The sequence below is a fragment of the Myotis nattereri genome (genome assembly GCF_964212035.1).
Source record: "Myotis nattereri genome assembly, chromosome: 3".
NCBI classification, from domain to species: domain Eukaryota; kingdom Metazoa; phylum Chordata; class Mammalia; order Chiroptera; family Vespertilionidae; genus Myotis; species Myotis nattereri.
In genome coordinates, this window is record NC_138077.1 from 70724910 (window position 1) to 70748218 (window position 23309).

General features: G+C 41.6%; 1 protein-coding gene across 1 annotated transcript in view; it reads left to right on the forward strand.

Moving 5' to 3' along the window:
- The window catches only part of MYH15 (myosin heavy chain 15), a gene marked incomplete at both ends in the record, with an annotated part of 149873 nt that overhangs the window by 14288 nt on the left and 112276 nt on the right, over positions 1 to 23309 (forward strand). The window contains 7 exon segments of the mRNA XM_081085999.1: positions 1142 to 1205; positions 1296 to 1391; positions 12910 to 12992; positions 12996 to 13013; positions 14487 to 14584; positions 14586 to 14623; positions 20850 to 20968. Of these exon segments, the coding sequence (XP_080942125.1) occupies positions 1142 to 1205; positions 1296 to 1391; positions 12910 to 12992; positions 12996 to 13013; positions 14487 to 14584; positions 14586 to 14623; positions 20850 to 20968 (516 nt within the window).

Here is a 23309-nt window from a genome sequence, read left to right on the forward strand (position 1 = left end):
TTTGGTGGTGCCCAGATGAGGCCCAGCTGTGAAGCAATGAAAGCTGCTATGGGGCCTTGGGCCTTCTTTTGGATGTTCTGGGTCTTTCTGACCCAATTGCAGTTTGTTAGGTAATTTTAGATCTCAAAGGGCCTGCCCATTCATATGCAAAAGCCTCTGCTTGCAGCTTGGGTGGGGCAGGGTCTCAGGGAATCAACAGGGTGGAGCAAACAGCTATGGTTGATCCTCAGTCCTGCCCTAAGACGTCCCGGGTCTCAGTGCCCTGGTAATCGCTGCAAGCACCTCTGAGAGAAAGCCGCCCTCAAGTTTCGCCTGCTGCCAGACAGTCCAGTTTCTCCCTGTATAAGTCTGGGTCCCCAGAGATTCACCCAGAACTGGAGTCAGGGCCGTCGGGAGCTTGTGCCTCCCTCCCAATTGTAAAAGACACCGGCGTCCTTCATTGGCAGCCCCTTTCCATGTGTGCTCGAGCCTCTGTACCTCTGCACTTTACTTCCGCACCTCCTCTGAATCTCAGTGTGCTTTTCTCCTTCCTTCTAGTTGTAGAATTTCCACTCAGCCAGCCTTCCTGTGGTTCTGGATGATGTCTGTTTTGTCTTTTAGTTGTATTTTTGAAGTGGTTGTGCAAGGCAGCAATTTCAGGTATTTACCTATGCCGCCATCTTGGTTTCCTCCATAACCCACTTTTTAAAAAGTTATTTTAAGACATTCCCAATGTTCCTACATTAGAGCCCTTGCATCGGCTGCTTACACTTAGAATCTGGAAGAGCAGTGACCACATCTATTTTTCTAATGGGGCATCACCAGTGCCTAGCAGGTTTCCTGGATCATAGTAGATATTCAATGAATGTTTGTTGAATAAGTGAAAGAATTTGCTAAGCAGATATTATTTTTCCCACTTTTAGATAAGAATATTGAGACCAAAGAGATTCAGTAATGCACATAGAACATACAGTTGGCAATCAGCAGATTTGAGACTAGAATCCAATATCACTGCTGTTCCTGGCATTGGCTTGTGCTATCTCAGAACCATGTTGCCTGTATTATTATTTTTTTTAACTTTTAGGGAAACAGTTCCTCTGTGAGTAATGTGTATGACTGTTGGGGATGTTTCAGTAGGAGACTGTGTTCTGCGTCCACCTAGGGCAAATTCATCAGGATGCACTTTTGTGCCAGAGGCAAGCTGTCATCTGTAGACATTGAGATCTGTAAGTGGCCATCAGGCTGTCTGGTCACTTTTCTTCTCAGTGTTGCAAGATCACCTAAATATGTGTCTTTATCCATTTCTCATCTTTCAGATTTGCTTGAAAAGTCCTGGGTAATTTTTCAGCAGCCTGGAGAGAGGAACTACCACTTATTCTATCAGATTCTGTCTGGAAAAAGAGAAATTCATGGTAAGTCTATTATTCTGGAGCTAAGGGCAATCCTAAAACCAGAGATGGAAGTCAGACCTGGCAAAGTTCTGTTTAGCCAGAGTCTCTTAGCCTTTTTATAACTCAGTTTATTCATCCCAAAACTTAGGGAATTGAACCAATTATAGAACCTATGTTGTATAACTTTATATGGGTAGAAAGTAATGGTAGAACTTTTTTTTCCTCAATTTGGTAGTGTTTGGAAGTGGGTAAAGTTGAGTGTGTGTGTGTGTGTGTTTGTGTGTGTGTGTGTGTGTGTGTGTAAAAAGTGTTAGATAATTTAAGCCCTTAAATCAGCGGTTCTGTGGGTTGCGACCCCTTTGGGGGTCGAACGACCCTTTCACAGGGGCCACCTAAGACTATGGGAAAACAAATACATAATTACATATTGTTTTTGTGATTAATCACTATGCTTTAATTATGTTCAATTTGTAACAATAAAATTGGGGGTCACAACAACATGAGGAACTGTATTAACGGGTTGCAGCATTAGGAAGGTTGAGAACCACTGCCTTAAATAATTAGAACCAGTTGTGTATTATAGACCAAAAGCAAGAAGTAGGAGACATTTATCATGGTGTGTAGTGGTTAATGGAAGTTTTATAAAGATTTGGGTTGGGATATGAAGAATAGGAAGGAGACTTAATCAGAGTAATGAATATGCACAGTGTCAGGATAAGGCAAGGCAAAATCAGGTAACAGAGATAGGGTTATCTGGGGAAAGGATTTGCTTAGAGGAATAGTGGAGATTTTCTTCTATTGGTTTCTGAACTCAGGTTGTTGGGAGGGTGTGTGGCAATGTGTGTCTGTGTGTATGTTTGTTGTTGGGGTGGAATGGGGTAATAAGAGGTCATGATTTGTTAAAGGCAATGGCAGTGAAGTGGTATGATAGGCAGGATGGATTGGAGGTAGAAACACTAGAGGAAAGTGATTGCAATAATCCTGGTATGAGATGATAAGACAGTTGTCTAAGGTAGTGTCTGAGGGAATGGTGATGGGGGAAGGAGGAGATAGATTCATGGAAAACTAGAAAGGTCTTGGCAATGACTGAAGCTAAGAATGAGGGATAGTTATGAGTCAAAATACTCCCAAGTTTTGTAATTTGACTAGGATAAAGTAGTGCCATGAACAGAAAGACAAAGACAAAAGCAACTTGTGAGATAAAAGAATGAATTTCCAGTATTCCTTAAACGAATATTTATTGTGAGACCAATATGGGTGCATTAGGCACTACTTTTTAAGCATGGAAGACAGGAAAATAAACGAGATAGACAGGTTCCTGCCCTTATGAGCTTATATTCTAGTGTGGAAGGCAGGTAACAAATTAATTAACATATAATTTCAAAGAATGGCAGGTCTACAAAAAAGTAAAGTAGGATGAGAGGATAGAGTAAACTGGCATTTGGTAGGATAGTGGGTGGTTATATTGAGATAGTATGGTCAGGCACAACCTGAGAAGGCAATGTTTTTTTCCAGATACCTGAATGGGTGAGGGAGCAAGTAGGCACAGATTTTTAGTAATAGAGTCCTAGGATGGGGGAACAGGGAGTGCAAAGGCCCTGAGACAGAATGCATTTGGTTTATTCTTAGAATAGAAAAATGGCCATTGTGGGTGATGGAGAGGAGAGGGTAATGTAGGGCTACATAGGTGGGATCCAGACACACAGTACCTTGCAGGCTATGGCAGAGAGTTTACATTTTATTCTAAGTGCAATGGGAAGTCATTGGAAGGGGAGAATGACAAGCTATTGGACTTCAAAGGTATTGCATATGATGTAAGCTATTGAGGACAACAGTGCTCCCATAGGAGTGGATATAGGATGAAATGAAAGATCCAGGTGAGTAAATTGATGGGGAACAATTCCCCAACCCATATGCTTAGATTCATATGGCATAAGTCTGGCAGTGTTTTTACTATGTGTTCAACTCCAAAGTGCCCTCACCAGATGGGGAAAGCTCTGCAATGTGGACAATTATTATCACTGTGGGTGTAATTAGTGATATGAAAATAGCAGCTATTCTCCTTCCCACCTTCCTTCCACCTAAACCCAGAACAGATTTTTTGGTCTTCTTAGCAGTTGCACATCTAATATTCTTGATACAAATGTCTATGCTGTGCAGGACATCTGACACATAGGGTCCATTGTGGGTACCAGCAGTGACTGCAAGGATTTTTTTTGGAGTATCTCTGTTTACTAATAGAACTGTCTGAAGACTGGGCTGCCATAGAAAATTTATACTTACCCTGAATTCATTTATCTTGCTCAGTCTCTGGGGGCTGTTGGATTGATTGCTGCACAAAGAGTGACATCTGCTGGTCCGAATTAGGGAATGTCCGTTCACCTGTTTTGACATGAATTGTCCTTTGGGACATTTTAAAATTTGGAACTCCTTCTATTCATGTTTGCCAAAGAAACACTTCAGAGTGACCTGAGGATTGATACAAGAGGCATATCTTAGCAGTGTGAGGGATAAGTCCAAATTTCCTAAAATAAGAGCATTTGTGCACTACGAAAGAATCAGGTACGCAAAACCACAGCAGGGGGGGCTGGCCACCCACTGAAGAAGCTGAGGAAATGGGGTCATGAGTTACCCTAGAACCAACCCCCTCTAGTCTGCTTGCACATGGCTTGAACATCCCCTCTCTCCTTTCCTTTCAGTTAAGGCTGACCTCTGTTCCAGGCGTGGCTAAAGCCACTCCCTCAGTCCCCTCAGACATGGCTCCTTGAAATCCTTCATCTGTATAGCTTGGTCCTGCACATATCTTCCTTTTTCTCTGACTTTGCTTTCTTTCTCTTTATTCATTACTAGAGGCCCAGTGCATGCCATTCGTGCACTGGGAGTGAGGGGGTTCCCTCAGCCTAGCCTGCACCTTCTCACAGTCCGGGACCCCTCAGGGGATGTCCTCCGAGGGGTCCTTAGCACTGCAGCAGAGACAGGAGAGACTCTCGCTACCGCTGCTATGCTTGCCAGCCATGAGCCCGGCTTCTGGCTGACCAGTGCTCCCTCTGTGGGAGTGCACTGACCACCAGGGGGCAGCTCCAGCGTTGAGCGTCTGCCCCCAGTGGTCAGTGCATGTCATAGCGACTGGTCATTCTGTCGTTTGGTCCATTTGCATATTAGCCTTTTATTATATAGGATACCCATTTTGATTATTCAACAAAGTGTGTAAACTTCAGGAGGAGAGGTCAGGAAGCATGTCTTTGCCCTTGATACTGCCTAGTGCTCTGCATTGTTGGCAACCTGCCAAGAGGTGCACCTGAGCCTGTCTCCTGTGGCCTGGATGCCTCTGGGGAATGAAACTGTCAGCATCCAAACCTCCTATTCTGGAGCATGTTCAGTTGCACCCTTTTGAGCCACGAAGTGTCTCTTGAACTAGTCTATCTTGACTTGCTTTCTCCCCACTGGCGCTAGGATCTGTTGGTTGTGCAGATGTGCACTGACTCCAGGGAATGCTATTCAAGCTGTAGACTATGGGAATGATCCCCTCTGGGGCTGGGCAGTGCACAATCCCTGCAGTTGCACATGTACCACTGAGGAACAGGTGATGAGGTGGGGCATGGCACAGAGGCACTAGCTGCAGAACTTTTTCAGCCCAGTGCTGGCTTTGCTTCTTTCACAGTGAATATAGCTGAGTCTTGGAGAACATTCAGCCTTGCAGAAAGTAAAATTGAGTGTAGGATACCACGTAAAACAAAGCCTGGAATGATACAATACCCACTTTTAAATATATATTTTATTGATTTTTACAGAGAGGAAGCGAGAGGGATATTGAGTTAGAAACATCGATGAGAGAGAAGCATCGATCAGCTGCCTCCTGCACACCCCCTACTGGGGATATGCCTGCAACCAAGGTACATGCCCTTGACCGGAATCGAACCTGGGACCCTTCAGTCCCCAGGCCAATGCTCTATCCAGTGAGCCAAACCAGCTAGGGCAACAATACCCACTTTTAAAGGCTCTTTGCACCTCTCCCTGGACTGGCCTTTAGAAATGAACCTAAACAAAGGTTGACACCTGCACTTTTATGAAATTGAGAAACAATCGGCTTTTACTTAGCATTCTCTCATCCCTCTTCTCTCTGCTAACACCCTGCCCCTCCTGGCCAGCTCCCTGTCCTTCACATGCCCATAGTCCAGTCAACAATCTTCTGTTGGTGGTGTTGGTGGAAGGAGGGGGGGTCTTTACTGGCCTAGACAGTCTCTCTGGTCCTAATAATGTCTCATATAAGTGCTTTACATTTTGTTGTTGTTCTCTCAGGGCCATTTCTCTTGGTAGAAGTGAACTTAATTAAAAGAATTCCTGTTTACATGATACTCCTCTGAGATAACCTCAATCCTCAACCCAATTAGAATTCATTGTTCCTTGAAAATAAAATTGTATACAACCTGGTGGGGATGGTGTTTTAAGTTAAAGGCCTTTCAGAGTTTGGTCTGCACAGTCTTTGGAGCCACCACTTCAGACTGAGAGCAGCTGTCCCAGTGAATGGTCAGACCCATGCAGCAGCCATACTCCTGGTTATAAGGAACTAGAAGAACACTCCATTAGGTGTGCTCAATGCCGTCTAGAAAAAATACATTTGCAGGCAGGGAGGTGCTGAGGGGAGGTGTACATGTTGCACTTGGGCCTTGCAACTGTAACCAAAGACCAGCTCAAACTGGTCCTATTCTATTTAACAAGGCCCAGAACCAAACTTGACGCCACTCACGAGTAACACTTATGAACCCCCTTCAAATCTAGATCATCAAGATTTGAACCTTGCCTCCTGTCTTGTTAGTAATTGACTTGCAAATAAATCTTTCTTTTCTCAAGAGCTGGTGCCATAGAATTGGCTTGTGTGTGCGTGGGGCAGCGAGCTTGTGCTTGGTAACAATTTTAGTAACCACCCAGGGATTTCATCCTGTGACTGCCTGCCTGCCTGAAGCACTGTAGCCTCCAGTGGGGTGTGGGCCCTGCACTACTCTGTGGCCACCTGAACCAGTTTGTCTAACGGCTGACCTCCTGGGTTTCTGCTCTCCCGGCCACAGTGCTCCAGGCTCCTCCCTGCTCCTTTCACTTCTGAGAAAAGAAACAGCTCCTGGGTCAGATCACATTCAAGTGAGTGACATGAATATGAGCGTGTGCCTAAATTATATGAAAGTCTCTTGAGGATTGTGGCTTCCAGTCTCTACCCACCCCATCCCCAGACTTGGGTTAGAGTCTTAGGGCTAGAATTGTGGGTTCCAGTAGTCACCCAAGGAAACAGCTGGAAGAAAGGTTACAACCACTGAGGTCCTCAAAGGTCAGGTTTGAGTCTCAGGTTCTTGAATTTCTTTGTTAAGAAGAGTGTTCAATCTACTGTATGGGTGTTGGTCTTGTTTTTTGTGTCTTTGGTTTAGATGAAAGGTATGGAACCTCACATTAATTGGCATCAAAATGGGAATCCATTAACCTGGTCACCTTAACCTAAGAACTCAAGTTTTGCTAAGAATAGGTAACCTACCTTTTATTGTCACTTTGGGTAAATGAATCATAGTGATATACATATTTTTGGTCAAGTATGTTTGATAAACTTCTCAGGGTTCAAATTTTAAAAGGAGACTTTTTCTTAGCTTGGAAATGGCTTTTGGGTTATTTGAGGCCACTAGAATCCCTCAGAGATCTGTTCTCTCATTATAGATAAATTTTAAACTAATTAGGATATTAAAATTACATGGGAGGCTTTGTCAAATAAAGAAATAATTTTAGTTGTTATCTTAAAATGTTAAATATTATAATATATGTTACAGAAAAAAGCTAATTTTTTTGTCAATTTCATTGTAATCAGATTTATAACTGTGAAGTCGTGAGGAATGTTATATCTGGCTGCAGTCCTTTAGGATGTATTATTCAAAATTGGTCAATATTTAGCAAAATGGTTTCTTTTATAATACTGCTGGGCCCAATATCAGAGCCAGGTGAGAAATGGCCCCCCAGAGGGGTCCTTAAACCAAAATTATAGTTCAGAAGGAAGACCATCAGGGAAAAATAACAAAAAAATAATTTTTTTAAAAAAGCCCTTCTTGCCTGAGTTAGAGTCAAATGATGACTTCTATTTTCTACATCTGGCTCCTCCCATGATTCCTCCTGCACATCAAGTGGGAATTCCTGTGAGCAATGCTGAAGCTTCCACCAACAGTCCTCCTTGGCCATAGGTGCAGCCCTGTACCTTTCCTTCCCGATAGTCAGAAAAGAACAGTCTGGTCTCCCCAGGGTATTCACTTTGGCCCAGGGGACACTGGCTCAGGCAAGGTGATGTCCCTTGAAACAAGTCCCTGAAGTCTGGATGTCCAAGGTCAACCTAGGGGATTTGTATATGTGCAGGCCATCCTACTGAGATGATCCTGGAAAGATGGAGAATCTCTTCATCTGTGCATTTTGGAATCCTCCACCAAGGAGGAGCTGGGTGTCAGGGAAGGAGCAGAGAAGCCCTGGTAGAGAGTCTTGTTCCAGGTGCAGCAGCTTAATCCACAGCTGTTGTGAATTCTAAAGGCAGGACTCAGAGGAGGAGGCTGTAGGAAACCCACCAGCCTGGGACACAGCAGGCAGCAGCCGCTTGGACAGCACCAGGGGCAGGAGTGCCTGCCTCAGCCCCTCTCCTGGGCTCCAGCCACAGCTTTGGTGTCTCCAAGGCCAGCCTGGGGCTGAGCCCAGGTGGAAGCAACCCCCGAGCTCCATGTGGAAACCTGCAGCAGCCGCTGGGATCCGCCTGCAGCATGCCAGCCTCACTCTCAGCAGGAGCAAGCAGCGTGCACCTGATAACAGGACTTCAAAAAGGGGCCCCAAACAGGGGCCCAGGGAGAAAACCCATCCACCTCCCCTGAGAAGGTGTTTGAGATTTACAACTTGACATGAGACAACAAACTGCATTGCTCCCCCTAGCACTTAACTGCCACCAATCAAGACCCAGTATAGCATTTGCTGGAAGGAAACAACAAATCATGGGTAAGATACCCCTCTCCTTCCACCACCCCACCCTGCCTTCAGTGTACATATTTTAAGCAGGAGGGTCATTGGAGAGGAGCATGTCCTGATCCCTGGAACGACAGGGGAAGGAACTTCCCATAAATCAGCTTACTAGATGTGGAGGCCAAGGAAGTAAGCTGATGGTTTTTGCTGCTGAAAATGAAGGGACATAGGGAGGTGGTCTCCAGAGTGGAGCTGAGGGGGTGAGGGGGCATGGCTCAGTCTCTCATCAGGTAGGGAGGGAGACAGGCATATCGGGGACTGTGGAGGCTGTGGTGGAGAGGCAAGAATGGACTGACAGGAATAGAGAAGATAGCAGATAGAGAAGAAGGAAGTGGGCCAAGAGCAGAGGAAATGGGAATAGTGGATCTAATGGCTGTGAAGCTAGAAGTTATGGGATGGTGGGAAATGGGAGAAGGTGTACTGGATGGCCAGCAGGAGGTGGAGGATGAACCTGAGGTGAAGGAGGAGAAACTAGACACATTGGAGGTGAAGCAGAAAATAGATAGTGGTTTGGTGATAAAAAAAGGAGAAGGTGGATGAATCTGAGGTAAAGGAAGAGAAAGTGAAAGTGAAGGAAGAGGTGATAGACTGTCTAGAAGTGAAGGAAGAGCAGAAAAATAATGAGGAGATAAAACAGAAGATATTTGTTGGTCAGAACATAAAACAGGAGGAAATGATTAAATGTGTAAAAGAAGAAAAGTATTTCCTGAGGAAAGAAATGATGATGCCCTAGCTGGTTTTGCTCAGTGGTTGGAACATTAGCCTGCGGACTGAAGGATCCTAGGTTTGATTCTGGTCAAGGGCTAGTACCTCAGTTGCAGGCTCAATCTCCAGCTCCAGTCAGGGCACATGTGGGAGGCAACCAATCAATGCGCCTCTCTCACATTGATGCTTTTTTCTGTGTCTCTCCCCCTCCCTTCCATTCTGTCTAAAAATAAATCGAAAAAATATCATCTGGTGAGGATTAACAAAAACAAAACAAAGCAAAACAAACCTAGGAAATATCCCAACCACTTGCAATGTGTGGACATTATTTGGATTTAGCAGCAAAACAAAAACAAACAAACAAACAAACAAAAAAAAACACACCAAAAAACAAAAAAATAAACAAACCAGAAAAACAGAGAGGTGAAGAAGAGCCTTAGATAGTGCCTCAGTGGACTCCTAGCAGACACTGGCCAGGTCAAGGTGTGAAACCTGTGGCACAGAAGAAGCAAACCGCAGCTGTCTATATTGTATAGGGTCTTACCAGTTGCCCTGCTTAGAGTTGCAGTAGCCCCTTAGAAATAAGCTTCAATTGAGTTCCTATGAAATGTTATATAGGAGGTCCTTTCTTAGGACTATTACTACAATCTTGAATATGATCATATTGCAAAAAGAAATAGATATCATAAAATATATACAGTCTCTAGGCTCTACTTTATCTGCCATACCTAAATATGCCTGCTAATGTTTCCTACTGATGTTCCCCTGCATTGTGTAAGCCCAGGGTCCTCAAGACTTAGCACCTACATGAAATGGACCCTATGAAGTCCTTCTGGTTATCCATGTCTACCAGGACCTAGTCATCCCCCTTACAAACAGGGGCCCTCTCTTCACAGACAGAAAGGAGGAGGAGGACCCAACGGTCCTCACACCGAATGGGCCTGGAAACCCAGTAATTGACTTTTCAGCCCCTAATGACACTTGAGAACCTTTGGCTACTCTTAAGTTACTTTTCAGAAGAAGCAGGCCACCTGAGACTTCACCTGGCCAGGAAGAGAAGGTCATCTTGAAAATAGACCATTTCCACCCAAGAGTTCAGACCAGGTATGTATGAACCTAAATTCTTACTATAGTTGCTATTGTTTTGGCTTAAGTAAGTGTTTTCCTTTCCTGGTTGTGATATATGCTTATATAATTCTAGTATTCTACTTTCTTATGCTATCTTGCATTTTTCCTGACTTATTTGTCCCCTTATCAGCAGGCAGTAACTTGAGCAGTCATCCCTCATCCCCCAAAAATAAGGAATAAAGGACAAAAAGGGCTGATTTGTAACTGTAGACCAGCTCAAATTGGTCCTATTCTGTTTAACAAGACCTTGAACTAAAGTTTACACCACTTACAATTAAAACTTGTGAGCCTTTTACTACTACTACTCCTTAATAATCCACCTGAAACCCCTGGATTGGTAAGACAGATTTGAGCTTTGCTTCCTGCCTTCTTGCTAGTCAACTTGGAAACAATATTCCTCTCATTCTTCAAAAGCTAGTGATAGAGTCTTGGCTTCCATGCGTTTTGTGGCAGCAAGCCCTTGCTTAGTAACACTACCAGCCCCTCCTAAATTGTAACTCCTTCCTCCTCCTGGCTCTGTAGTTCTCCACTCCACTCTTCTCTGTCTTCTGCAGTGCTTATCCAAATGAGCCTGCTTGGATGGAACAAGACCTTTCTTCTGTCTAGGACAAAGGAAGAAATGGAATCCCCTCAGAGTTACAGACACAGGGTTGAGAAGGTGGGTGGCATCGTCTAACAAAAATACTAGAGGCTATGTTCTACATTCAATTTATCATTAACTGATTCTGGGAAAGTAGTAAGCCTTTCTAGTTTTCTATTTTCCTATATTTAACATAGAGAAAGCAGTGTCAAATATAGCACCTTTGATCCTTATGACTGGGATGAAAATGATAAAAAATGACGTAAACATGAGACTGAAATGATAAAAATGTCACAATTTAGAATTATCTAAAAGGTAATTCTTGGCAAAGTATTCTTGGAAAGTAGGTTTTTTGAATGAGTCAGTCAAATGAAAGATATCTCGACCCTAAAAACACAGCAGTATTTCCTGCACTGTTGAGTTGTGTGACTCCTCAGCATCCTTGAAGGAAAGGACTGCGTTATCCTTGTATCTTTTCCTCCTCCCATACCATTAAATTAATGCTTTGAGTTGAAAGACATGAAAATGATGCCCATTTGATCTGTGAAGTAGGTGAAGGGATGTCATGGCACAGGAGTGTCTGGCCTGGGTAGAGTGGTGACATTCACTGACATAGGAACCACCTGAGCTACTTATGGCTGTCTGCATCAAAATAACTAAAGGGAAGTTGGAAATCTAGGTTTGGAGCTCAAAAAACAAATACAGATTTGAGCCACGTCTTTGACATTCTCTTTCCCCTCTTCATATCTGAAAGACATGTATCTCCTAAACTGCAAGGGAATTTTCTTGATTTTTAGGGTGTGACAGTGTTTGACACTGCTGATTTGTCTCTCCTTGAAAATTTCCCTTTGACTTCCAGTATACCTCCCTGAGCTACTTAGGGCTATCTGCATTGAAATACCTAATGGGAAATTGGAGATCTAGGTTTAGAGCTCAGAAAACAAATACAGACTTGAGTCATCAGGAAAGCCACAAGTGAACCTTGTAAAATATAAAGGCTATAAATGCCATTAAAATAGGGGTTTTAAATGTGTGGGGAAATTCCTATGAATAAAAGAGACATTCAGAAGAAACTAACATGCCCATGATTTTTTGAGATTTCAGTGAGTAAATTTCCTTGTAGCTTTCACAAAAATAAAATAATTTAATGGAAACAAAATTTTTTCTAGAATTTTATAAGATGGTTTCATACAGTACATATTCTTTTGTGTCTGACTTATTGCACTCAGAATTATTTTGGTTAATAATCTATTGTGTGCATATACAATACTTAAACTGTTGACAGACATTGGGTTGTTTCCAAACAGAGCTGCTAGGAACATTTGCTTGGTAGCCCAGTTTCTTTCTTTCTGAGATTTGGGATTCAGGAGAACAGAGCTTCACTTCACTGAGTAGTAAATAGAAAAATCAGATCAGCTCAAGGAAACTTCCTTGAGAGCAAGCGCTTGGCACTAAGAGGTTATGTGATTTGGCCGCGTCAGCTGCTGATGTGCTCCTGACAGCCTGCCTTGGCTTTGGCCGGCATCGTGTTCCCTGACTAAGTGAATCATGTCAGGAGTCTTAGACATGTCAGGTGTAGTGTGGAACACAGTGGCTGATTTATGGGTTCCTTGAAAGACGCACTCAGCCTCCTAATAGGTCGGATGTGATGTGACGGGATTATACTGCCAATGTTCCCTGAGCCCCGAGCCCAGGGTCTGCTTGCTTCCTAGCCTTTGAAGCTCAGGAGCATTATACTTAAAATTTTATAAACCATTTTTTGTTCTCCTGCCCTCAACCACACATCTAGGCCAAATTCCTATTTTAAAAGTTTTGCCAACACACGTTATCTGTTTTCTTTCACACCAATTCAAGCTGCTGCAATTGCGTCTACTTTCAAATTTGGCCTGCCTGCTCTTCTCTGAGGCATTAGCACAAGACTGACAAGCTAACAGAGGGCAAAAATTGATTGCAGAGGTTTGGGTATTGAATATGGATTGTGTTTTGGCTTGTTTACAAGTATGCTATAAGCTGTAAGAGTAAACTGGGAATATTGGTCAATTATTTTCTAAAGCTTCATGGGGTTTATAAGCTGTTTAATCAGTGGTTTTCTCACTGCAGATATGCTCCTGGTGTCTGAAAAGCCCTCTGACTTCCACTTCTGCTGTCATGGAGAAGTTGCCGTGGAGAGCTCGGATGATGCTTAAGAATCACCAGCCACAGATGTAAGGCTTGTTAGTTATCTAAGCCAAGTCTGGTAACAACAATGAGAAATGAAAGAGAGTCTTAGATCTCCATTCTTCTGAAGGGCCCTGAAGGTGCAGAGTGGAAGGAGGCCCTCCCGGGCTGCTGTCCCAAGTTTAATTATTTACTGTAAAAGTGCACATTGTGTGTATGGTAACTTTGGGACAAATAGAAAAGTAGGAAGATGTTTCAACTAAATGGCAACAGCCATTTTTAAAAAAATATATTTTATTGATTTTTTACAGAGAGGAAGGGAGAGGGATAGAGAGTTAGAAACATCGATGAGAGAGAAACATCGATCAGATGCCTCCTGCACGCCCCCTACTGGGAATGTGCCCACAACCAAGGTACATGCCCTGGATCGTAATCGAACCTGGGACCCTTCAGTCCGCAGGCCGAGGCTTCATCCACTGAGCCAAACCAGTTAGGGCAACAGCCATTTTTTTTTTTTTATATGGTGTTGCTATCTTTTCTTTTTAATCAAAAGATCATAATCATTACATATATATATATTTGGTATATAAAGTTTACTTTTTCAGTTACTGTTATAAACATATAAACATTTTCAGTGTTATTAGAAACTCTTCATAACCATTCACATGGGTACTTAATATTTTATCAGGCAGTTGTCCTGTAGTTTTTTAGCCATTCTCCCACTGTTAGACAAGGTTTTTCATTTGTTTGCTTTTGTACTGTGGTGAATATCTTTGTAAGTAAATGCTTGTCTGTATGTCAGATTCACTTTATGCTCAATTCCTAAAAGTGAAATTACTAGGTAAGGATTGTAATGTAATATGAAATATAGACTATATTTTTTATAGCCTGTTTATATATACTCTAAATTCACCACTGGAAAGAGTGTACCAATCTCCCCCTTCCTAGAGAAGAAGATAGAAACTGGTACACATCTTACCAGGTGCAGTGGCTTCTTTGGATACAGTTCTTTGGTGACATGGTTTTTCTTAAAATTTTCTTTCAACAGCCTTTGAAATGTATCAGTTCTGGAATGAAGTTTGGAGAACATATGGAATCCCAGAAATAATCATCCCATCAGATATGGAGCTATTTTTTGCCATAACCATGAAAAGCAAAATGATTTACCTCATATAGCTAGTAAATGATCGATTGCTGGAAGGGAGAGGAGGGACACAGGGCATATGGGAAAATTTGAAAACTACAGGAAACTAAATAAGCCAAATCTGGTGTCTTCCTAATTCTTTTGAAGGGATAAGTGGGTATGGGTGACCAAATGCCAACAGGGCCAATTTGCATTGCTTTGCACAAAGCTGTCACATGTCATGTCAGGGCTATGGGGGTCTGTCTTACTCCCTTCTGAAACCCATAGCTCACCCCAGGGAGTGTAGGGAAGTGTGACATACGGGGGATGGGGGGTGTGGTGCTCACTGAAGCCCTTAGGCAAATGAAGTCATCGCCATCTCTTTCTCTTTTTACAGCAAGGCATGGACATATTGGGCATTCTTCCTGAAGAGAAGTATGGATCCTATAAACTCACTGAAGCCATCATTCAGTTGGGAAACATGAAATTTAAACAGACCCAGAGAAGAGCAAGTGGAAGCAGATGGCACAGAAAGTAAGACTTTCTTTGAAGACATGACATTCTCTTCAAACCCTTACCGCAGGCCTACTTCCCTTGCCTTGCAGTTGACCTCCTCTCTTGGTATTTGGAAAGATGTTGAAATTAATCAGCAATCTCTCTCAATTGCTTGACTTCAAAATTATTCTCTTGACTACCAATCTGATGTAGAATCCTTATACCTCAGAATAAAGAGCATCCCATAATTAGTTATTGGGGATGCAGTAAATTTGCCAAACTTGGGTGATCCAGGATTGAGTAGAACATTCCCTGCCTTCAGCACATAGACTATCAAGAAAAATAGAGAAGGGGACAGACAAATTACCGTAAGAGAGTGATGGCGAACCTTTTGAGCTCAGCGTGTCAGCATTTTGAAAAACCCTAACTTAACTCTGGTGCCGTGTCACATATAGAAATTTTTTGATATTTGCAACCACAGTAAAACAAAGATTTCTATTTTTGATATTTATAATATATATTTAAATGCCATTTAACAAAGAAAAATCAACCAAAAAAATGAGTTTGCGTGTCACCTCTGACACGCGTGTCATAGGTTCGCCATCACTGCCATCAAATGTAGTAAGTGGCCTCATGGAGGTGTGAACAAAGGTCTTTAAAATCCCAGAGGCAGAGTCTTCAGTGGACAGAGACCACAATGGCCTCATTTCCCTTTGTTTTTTATTCATATTTTTAAAAATCTATAGTCTTGCCTGATTACCAACAAGATTGGAGGCATTTTACAATGAAAGATCTGTCTAGAATAATCATTAAAATAGAAAATCACAATTATGAAAGGAAGAAAGCAGAGTTGTTATAATTATTATATTTAATATTAAACTTTCTGGCAACTAAAACAAAAAGAGAAAACTAGAAAACTCATTCAAATTCCTCCAAAAATACTTTTTAATAAATTTTACATTTTTATTTGTGATAAAATATACATAACATAAAGTTGCTGTTTTGATATTTTTTAAGTTTAAGTCCATTTTACAGGTTAGTGGCATTTAGTACCTTCACAGTTTGTGCAACCATCACCACTGTTCATCTCCAGAAATTTTTCATCATCCCAAACTGAAACTACCAATTAAACAATAACTCCCTCTTTCCCCTTCCCCTGACTCCTGGCAACCACCGTTCTACTTTGTGTTTCTATGAATTCGACTATTCTGGGTACCTCATGGAAGTGGAGTCATACAATATTTGTTCTTTTATGTCTGGCTTATTTCCTTTAGCATAATGTTTTAAGATTCATCCGTATTGCATGTGTCAGAATTTAATTCATTTTTAAGTGTGAATAATATTCGATTATATATATGTATCACTTTGGTTTATCTGGTTCATCCACTGACAGGCACTTGAGATACTTCCACTTTTCACTACTGTGAAGGGATTTATTCCCAATTCAAACTTTCATTATACTTGATTTCTTTATCTCTTCTGCAGTTGTTTTACTGACTTGCTTGATATTTTTGCTCATGGATTTAAAGTCATTGATGCTGAGGATTTTTGTCTTGCTTAGCTTTCTTCTCAGGCCATGCACATAGCAAGTGCTCAGTAAACTTAATGAAATGTGAGTAGCTCAGAAACCATATGCCAACCCTTCAAAAAGACCATTGAATGTCATTATCATAACCCTCTTTCAGATTTGCCTGGTGCGGACTGACAAAACTGGATTTTGTTTTGCTTTTTTTAAAAAACCAGGCTGTTCACACATGAGACTGAACTGGGGTAAAATTTTTAAAGTTGGAAAGAATTGCCTTTTGTTCTTCTCTACCATTTTATCTGTTTTTAGGTGAAGTCAGACTTTGTTCTCTCCATCTTTTTGACTTCCAAATGTACTTACCACACCCAATTACCGTGCTCTAGAAAGTACTCGTCAAAGTTGGCTCTATATCTGAATTACCTGGGGAGTTTTAAAATTCTGAAGTTCAGGCGCTGGAAGCCAATTCTAGCATGTCATAATTTCAAGAGTTTCATCAAAAGGTTGATGAAACTTGGGGACTCAACAAGGGCTGAGTCACATATGTTGTCACCTGTTAGGAATGGCTGAAGGCATTTCCCCAAACCTGAAAAGGGATGATTGTTTGACTGCCAGACAGTTCAGGGCATCTTAATCTACGTTATTGCCTCCTACTGGTCAAACACCTGAACAGCTGTAGGCGATTCCCCCAAATCTGACAATGGACTCTGTATCCAGCGGTTCTCAGCCTGTGGGTCGCAACCATTGGAAAACACATATAGCATATCAGGTATTTACATTACGATTCATAACAGTAGCAAAATTACAGTTATGAAGTAGCAACAAAAATAATTTTATGGTTGGGGGTCACCACAACATGAGGAACTGTATTAAAGGGTCGCGGCATTAGGAAGGTTGAGAACCACTGCATAAAACCTGACCCTTTGAAGTGTGTATCTCTGTCTCGCCTCAGGACAATTTATGTTAATAAAAAGCATGGGGTCCTGAGATGAGATTTTAGCTCCTCTTAGCTAGGCTCCTCTGTCTTTCAAAATTATATTTTGTCTCTGGACACTTTAATTTACACACTCCAGATTTCCTGAACCCTTCTAATGCTGGAACAAGAGCACCCACATTCAGGCCTCACCCAGATCAAAGAAAACCAATCTCCAGGGTGGGTGCAGTCATCAGTGCTTGTTTTTGCAACTTGCCAGGTAAAGGTTGAGGTTCAGTGGAGGTTGAGGACCATTGTAGTAAGGACTCTGACCTCCAGTATTTATGTGTATCACTTGGAGAATGTGATAAAAATAAGCCCAGACCCCAACCTCCTCAGCGAGCTAGTCTTTTGTTTCTGCATTAGTTCTGATCCACACCAATGTTTGAAAACCCTTGCTCTACCTATCTGTTACCCCTCTCAGCTAGTCTCAGGCAGCCTAATTAAAGCCCTGGGATTATTCATAAGGTGCTGAAGGAATGGTGTTTATTGATGGAGATTTCAGAAAGCCTTTTTCAGGACCACATCAGGTCACGTGATGAAAATGTGTTTACAGACATCGATGGCTATGTTTGCAATATTTCTGAATGTCAGATGGACATTTATTCACAGATTTCAAGTATTTTCATCTTGCTTGAAAACTAAATTTTTAGTGCAAATGAAGTGATTTATTTTTTGGAACATGGTGACCACTATTATTTTCTGTCAAAAAAAAAAAAAAAAGATGGAGAACATGAGGGATGTGTAGTGTACAGCTATGGGGTAGACCCAAAGCTTGCCAGTGCTCTGTCTGCTGATACCTGATTGCTTTGGAGTGGGTGAGAAGTAATTCTGTAATGTTGGCTGCTATTTCTTTTAGGTGGGATACTGTACAAAAAAAAAAGTGTGTGTGTTTTTTGTTAATGGATAAAAATAGACTCAAAGGACTGTTCTTAGCACTAGAAAAAGGATATATGAATTTGAGACTATTATCCTATATAATAAAAGGCTGATATGCAAATCAACCAAACAGCAAATGACTGGTCGCTATGACACACACTGACCACCAGGAGCAAGACACTCAATGCAGGAGTTGCCCCCTGGTGGTCAGTGCGCTCTCCCTGTGGGAGTGCACCAGAAACCGGGCTGATGGCTGGCTAGCACAGTGGCAGTGGCGGGAGCCTCTCCTGCCTCCACTGCAGTGCTAAGGATGTCCAACTGACGGCTTAGTCCTGCTCTCCATGGGAAGCTGTCAGTCGGACATCCTCTGAGGGCTTCCGGACTGCGAAAGGGCACAGGCGGGGCTGAGGAATCCCGTCCTCCCCTCCCCCCATGTACAACATCCCCCCAGTGCACAAATGTTGTGCACTGGGCCCCTAGTTACATATAATGTCCATCTGAATGCTTCCAAAGCTTAGAAAACCAGACTCCTGGCTTTTTTTTTCCCTGGACAGAATTGCTTGTTTTTCACATAGTCAGTTACTGTTCATCTCTGCTTAGATTCACCAGGCACATTGAATTTCTCCCTTTCTCTTAATTATTTTCATGTTGGTTTAGATGGTCTCTTGAGTTTAAATAGCCTATGACTGACCCACTGGATTCCCAACTTGAAGTAATCAAGCTATTGTCTCCCAATGTGGCACACTTAGCAGGACCATCTCAGCATAGGTGGGCATGTATGCTCTAGTTTTGATTTTTCCATTTATTTTCCCAGTCTTTACATTTGCAAAGGTTTCATAGCAACTGAGTACCTAGGCCCATGGTTGGAAAACCGCAGCTCGCGGGCCACATGTGGCTCTTTGGTCCCTTGGGTGTGGCTCTTCCACAAAATACCACGTGCCAGTGCGCACGTACAGTGCGATTGAAACTTCATGGCCCATGTGCAGAAGTCAGTATTTTGTGGAAGAGCTGGTATTTTGTGGAAGAGCCACACTCAAGGGGCCAAAGAGCCGCATGTGGCTCATGAGCTGCGGTTTGCTGAGCCACAGTTTGCTGACCACTGACGTAGGCCATTATCACTGACATAGAGTGGGTGTGTAGCTTGCAGAAATGTATTATAATATGTATTGATTTTAGTTAACAAGCAAAGCAAACATATCAAGCCTTATAAGCCTTTGTGAACATTTTAAAAGCGCATAAAAAGGAAATGGATATTGTTAGTCATGGCACACACCTCCCTAAGTGTGTGTGTGTGTGTGTGTGTATGTGTGTGTGTTTTACTTCCCCCCGTTTGTGGTTATTGCTCAGGAAACTTTGTACTTTTTAGTGAAGTAAGGAAAGACTGTATTTCCTTCTATAAGACTTTATTTCACACAGTGGCTACATCAAATATACTAGTGTATCTCATGATTCATTTAAAATGGAAGACACGGCAGAGATATTCCAGATGAGATATTCCTTTTGTTTGATAACTGAAGAAATCTACAGTTTGAAACATGCTTGAAATGTTTTGCCTGTGGCATTCTTTTGTGTTAAGCTCATTTTTTTAACACCTGACATGATGTGTGCCTATTTACTTTTCCTTCTGATAACACTCTTCTCCACTTATTTACTTAGAAAATGGAAACTTTCATTATAAAAGTGCGATTGCATGGATTGCAATTATTCTTGTTGGGCAGCAGAGGGCACTATGGTACAAACAGAGCCGTCACAGGACAAGAAAGGTTTTTGATAGATACTGGGCAAGTGTCCTGGCTTCTGCTGATTGGTGGTTGTCTTGAATTATCAAGTTACAAGTGCCTATTTTATTGAAAGAATGTATAAATATATACATAGAAGGGAAAAATAGGCAAATAATAAGGATGGAATATTTCATGTCCTTCAGAAAAATATCTCTTTTTAGAAAGAGCCAAGATCAAGAAATATATTCTTTTTAAAATTAAACTATAATTCACAGACACCAAAATTCACCCTTTTAAAATATACAGTTTAGTGAGATTTAGTGTATTCATAGGTTGTATAGTCATCACCAAAAAGAAACCCTGTACCCCTGACTAGTTATTCCCCATTCCCTTCTCTCCTTGGCCTCTGACAATCACAAACCTACCTTTTGTCTCCATGGATTTGCCTATTCTGGACACGTTATATGAATGGAATCACATAATATGTGGCCTTTTGTGTCTAGCTGTTTCCATATAGCATGATGATTTCAAGTTTCATTCATGCCATAGCATGCATCAATACTTCAATGTTTTTCATGGCTGAAATTATATTTGATTGTACTGATATACAGACTATGTTTATCCATTCATCAGTTGATGAACATTTGTCCTCCCCCCCAACTTTTTGACTATTATGAATAATGCTGCCAGGAACATTTGTGTATAATTTTTTGGTGTGAACATATGTGTTCATTTCTATTGGGTATATAACCTAGAGGTAGAATTTCTGGGTCTCGAGAACTCTGTTTGACTTTTGAGTAGCTGCCAAACTGTGTCCACAGCAGCTATGCTATATTACATTCTAACCAGCAATATGTGAGGGCTCCAATTTCTCCACATCTTCACTAATACTTACTATTCTATCTTTTTTATTATAGCCATTCTAGTGGGTATGAAGTGGAATTTTATGTGGCTTTGATTTGTGCTTCCAAGAAATAAAGTCCTTTAAATATTTAGAATTTAGGTAATCATTTCGAAAGTTTATCAATCTTGCTACATCAGTTTAAACATATCATCTTTCCATCCTTTGGGTAGTCTATTTGTCTATAACAGAATAAAGTTTAATGGTATTTTTTCTTGTCCTCTTTCTCTCTCCCTCCCTCCTTCTTTTCCTTCCTTTTTTCTGACCAGGTGCTGAGAAAGCTGCTTTCCTCATGGGCATTAACTCCTCTGAGTTGGTGAAGGGCTTGATTCATCCTAGGATCAAAGTTGGTAATGACTATGTTACTAGAGGTCAAAATATAGAACAGGTAAGGTGGTGTTTTTAAGAGAACTATGATTCTATGATCTTGTAATAATTATACACATATTATACTTATATATTTTTCCAATTTCTATGATGTCTGCAACAAGAGCATCCATAAAAAAGCAACAAAGGGCTTCCGTGATGAATATTCCAAATGTTTCCACTTGGGATGCTCACCAAAGTGAGTGCACTAATGTTTAAGAGTCTTTGTTGCCTGAAATTCTGACAGTTTTCCCTTGAGCAACAAATCTCTTTGCAGAGGCAGGCAAGCCCTTTACATATTGTGATCACATCTTTGTTGCCCAGCTAAGAAGCTTTCAAAACTATTGGTTTCTGACATGAATAAAATCTGCAAATTGGCATCCCTCGTCTACTTGGATTATTGACTTTTGAGAGTAACAGACACATGGTGACATAGTTGAGAAAGGATTTCAGGACACATGCTGAAGTTAGTATTTGAAGGGAGGGGATTAAAAACACATGAACGATGAAAGGTCATGTAGGTTTTGTTCAGCATCCAGGAGAATGTTTTAATGATGGAATAACAGTGTTCTGAGACTTTGCCGGGATACAGTAGATACTCCCTGAGTCGCTGGGTAATGAGACCATCTGAGTATGCTAGTGCATTTCAAAAATAATAACTTATATCTGTAATGTGGATTAGTCAGTATGAAATGGGCATGCTGCAATAACACATGTGCTAATATCTCAGTGACAATAAAATAAGCATTTATTTTTTTCCACCGAGACTAGTACAGATGGTACAGCCTTCTTCCACTTTGTAGGTAGGACATCTGGAACACATGGACTCCAGGGATGATGTACAAGGGGAAAGATAATTTGTGGAGGAAGCACACCTCCCTAAACTGCTTGGGGCTGGAAGTGATATCACTTTCACTAATACTCTATTGGTAAGAGGTAGTCAAATTATCCCCTTAGCTACAGGGGGTCTGAGACATGTAGTCTTTCCTGGAGAGAGGAGATGGTATGATTACCTATATGTATTAAGCACTCAGAGGTATTATCTGCTTCCATTTTACAATACTCAGAAGTAAGTAGGGAGGGTTGCAATACTTACGTTTTTCCAGTTGAGGAAAACTAAGGATTAGGGAATACAAGTAACATTTCCAAGGACCCACAGCTAGTACTCAGGTGACACTTAGATTGTTTTCATACATCTGAAATCTGAAAACAAGAGATAAATGCACAAATTTGTGATAGAAGACAGTTATTTTGACTGCAGTAAACTATTTCTTTTGGTATATTAAGGCAGCTGGTGTGACTGTTACTTAAAACATTTCAACAACTAATCAAAATCAGTTTCCTAGTTTAGCTTACTCTATAAATCAACAATTTTATCTCTACCACAATACTGACTGTACTGAAACAATTTGCTTACAGTTTTGTCCTCCTGGGTAACTTGGCTCCTTGGGGCCATTGAGTGGGTGTAATTCATCTTCATGCCCTCGGCAGTTAGCACCGTGCCCTGCAAGCAGTAGGTGCTCCCTAAATGTTAAAATAAATTAAGTACTGAGCTGAACATGAACTGGGATCAGCAGGACAAGTAGTTGAACTATTTCTTGGTAGTGAGGTGAGAGGCATGTGGCAGTTTCTTGCTTTTGTAAGACATTCACCACAACATGCCCACATGACATGCTATGATTATAGAACAAGGGTTTGCTCTGTAGAAAACTAATGAGGCTGTAGAAGGACTGAAATCAAACCTTTGCCTCTTTAATAGTGTGTTCTCAGGGACTGAGTTACCACTCCAGCCTTTACTATAATAGAACCAGTGAAGCAAGTTTATATATTGTTATTCAACATTGAAAGAAAAAAAAAGTCCCTCCCAGTCTCTCCCTCCCTCCCTCCATTTCCTCCCTTTCCTCTCCCTCTCCCCCTTGCTTCCTCCTCCTCCTCCTCCTGGAGACAGTAAGACTGCACACTGTAAGGCTTTTCTTTTCTTATGGATTTTACTGACTTTATAGAGACAATTGCCACTGCTAAGAATAGTGATGTATGTATGTATTCTTTTGATGACAATTGCAAAAGATGGCAAAAAATTCTTGCAGTGTTAACACTCTAAAATTTTTAGTTCTAGCTCTAATGCTAACTAGTTCTGGAGCCTTGGTTAAATGTCTTCACCCCTCTGAGCACCCCAACGAAGAGACTGAGTCCCCCTGTGTCTCAGTGGAGGGGTGATTGGCATCTAAATGGGACAGTTCTTCATATGAGTGTGTCCTGCACATTGTAGGAGGTTTTCCATTCCTGCTTCCAGGTGTTGAAGGTCGGTAACATACTCAGTCATTATGACATTCAGTGCCTCCCTGTTTCCAAGGGCATTCTTC